This window comes from Galeopterus variegatus, unplaced genomic scaffold, assembly GCF_000696425.1.
Source record: "Galeopterus variegatus unplaced genomic scaffold, G_variegatus-3.0.2 Scaffold68334, whole genome shotgun sequence".
Lineage (NCBI taxonomy): Eukaryota > Metazoa > Chordata > Mammalia > Dermoptera > Cynocephalidae > Galeopterus > Galeopterus variegatus.
Genome location: NW_007794445.1, coordinates 1 through 1,544, shown reverse-complemented (window position 1 = coordinate 1,544; position 1,544 = coordinate 1). Strand labels below are relative to the sequence as shown.

The following is a 1,544-nucleotide window of genomic DNA, read 5'->3' as shown; positions in this document are numbered from 1 at the left end:
CTTTGCCCAGTACTACTTTGTGAAGTGTTTCCTGTATGTTTTCTTTTAGGAATTTTATAGTTTCAAAATGTATATTTATGTCTTTAATCTCTTTTGAGTTGACTTTGGAATATGATGAGAGGTACGGGTCTAGTTTCATTGTAAAGCATGTAGTTTAGACTCTCATTACCTGTATTTAAAAAGAAAAAACAAATTCTGCTTGAAATAGCTAGAGTGACTACTTTTTTTGTTGAATAAATCCCAATAAATGTCATAACTCAGACTCCTCAGATGTTATGATCTCTGTTCTTCATAAAACTGGGAAAGACACTGTCATGTCTGTGCTGCTGGGGCTGAGGAGAAAGAAAGAGGGTTAGGGTTCAGAGGAGCCTCCCTGGCCCCTTCTATCAAAACCTTCCAGTGACCTTCAGAGCATGGCTACATCTGAGAAACACTCTCATCAGATGGAGGCACCAGGAGAAGCAGCTGGGGCAGCCCAGCCTCACACTTCTGCTTCCCTGGGGGGTTTATGTTCGGGATTGTAACACTGTGGGAGGGTTACTATTATACTGTTGACAGTAATAGGTTCCAAAATCATCAGACTCCAGGCTGCTGATGGTAAGAGTAAAATCTGTCCCAGATCCACTGCCACTGAACCTCGAGGGGACCCCACTTTCCAAACTTGATGCATCATAGATCAAGAGTTTAGGAGCTTTACCTGGTTTCTGCTGATACCAAGCTAACCACTTGCTAATACCCTGACTGGCCTGGCAAGTGATGGTGACTGTGTCTCCTAGAAATGCAGACAAGGAGGATGGAGACTGGGTCATCTGGATGTCACATCTGGCACCTAAGGATGGAAAACATAAAGACTAATTACTATATGATTAATCATGTTATAAGAGGACTTCCGTGAACAACTTGGCAGCACTGACCACAGTAGCAGAGTAAATTTCTAGTGTTCTCCCTCCTTACCTGGGAGCCAGAGCAGCAGGAGCCCAAGGAGCTGAGCGGGGGCCCTCCTATCCATGCTGTGTCCTGACTGGGACTGAGTCCTGCGCAGAGTGTGAACAGCCTATAAATAAGTCTTCAGGGCAGTGGGTTGTGCTCTGGGAACATGCAAATGACAGGGGCATAGACTGGGCTGGGCTCAGCTGCAGGGCAGGCTCATCTCAGTAATTCAGCACTGGGGCAGGGTCCCCAGGTGTTCCACATCATGCCAAGGAGCACAGATTTGTCTGCCAAGAACACATTTCTTTCTGGAAACCACAGGAAAGGGTCAGTCTGCTGTCCTGTTAGCAGTGTTCTACTGCTCTCTGGGGTTCATAACACACTTCTCTTATTATCTCTCTATCTAAGACAATGTCTCTCAGATAAAACACACCCTCAGAAAAGAAAAGATAATCTTAAGTCTCCCTGCCTTTGGGACCTCTTCATATTACTGACAGCTGAAATGCTTTCTTATTGCTCTGATTCCCTGATAATCCTGACGTGGTAAGTTATAATTTCTACCATTCCGAGATGTGGTGAGTAGAAAAGGAATTTTAAAAAGTGCTTATGATTTT

General features: G+C 44.4%; 1 gene segment (V, D, J or C); it reads right to left on the bottom strand.

Annotated features, from left to right (window-relative positions):
• Positions 1 to 506: 506 nt before the first annotated feature.
• On the bottom strand, positions 507 to 1,025 carry LOC103584598. The segment is given in 2 exon segments: positions 507 to 829; positions 955 to 1,025. Coding segments are annotated over 2 exon segments (378 nt in total).
• Positions 1,026 to 1,544: the final 519 nt, after the last annotated feature.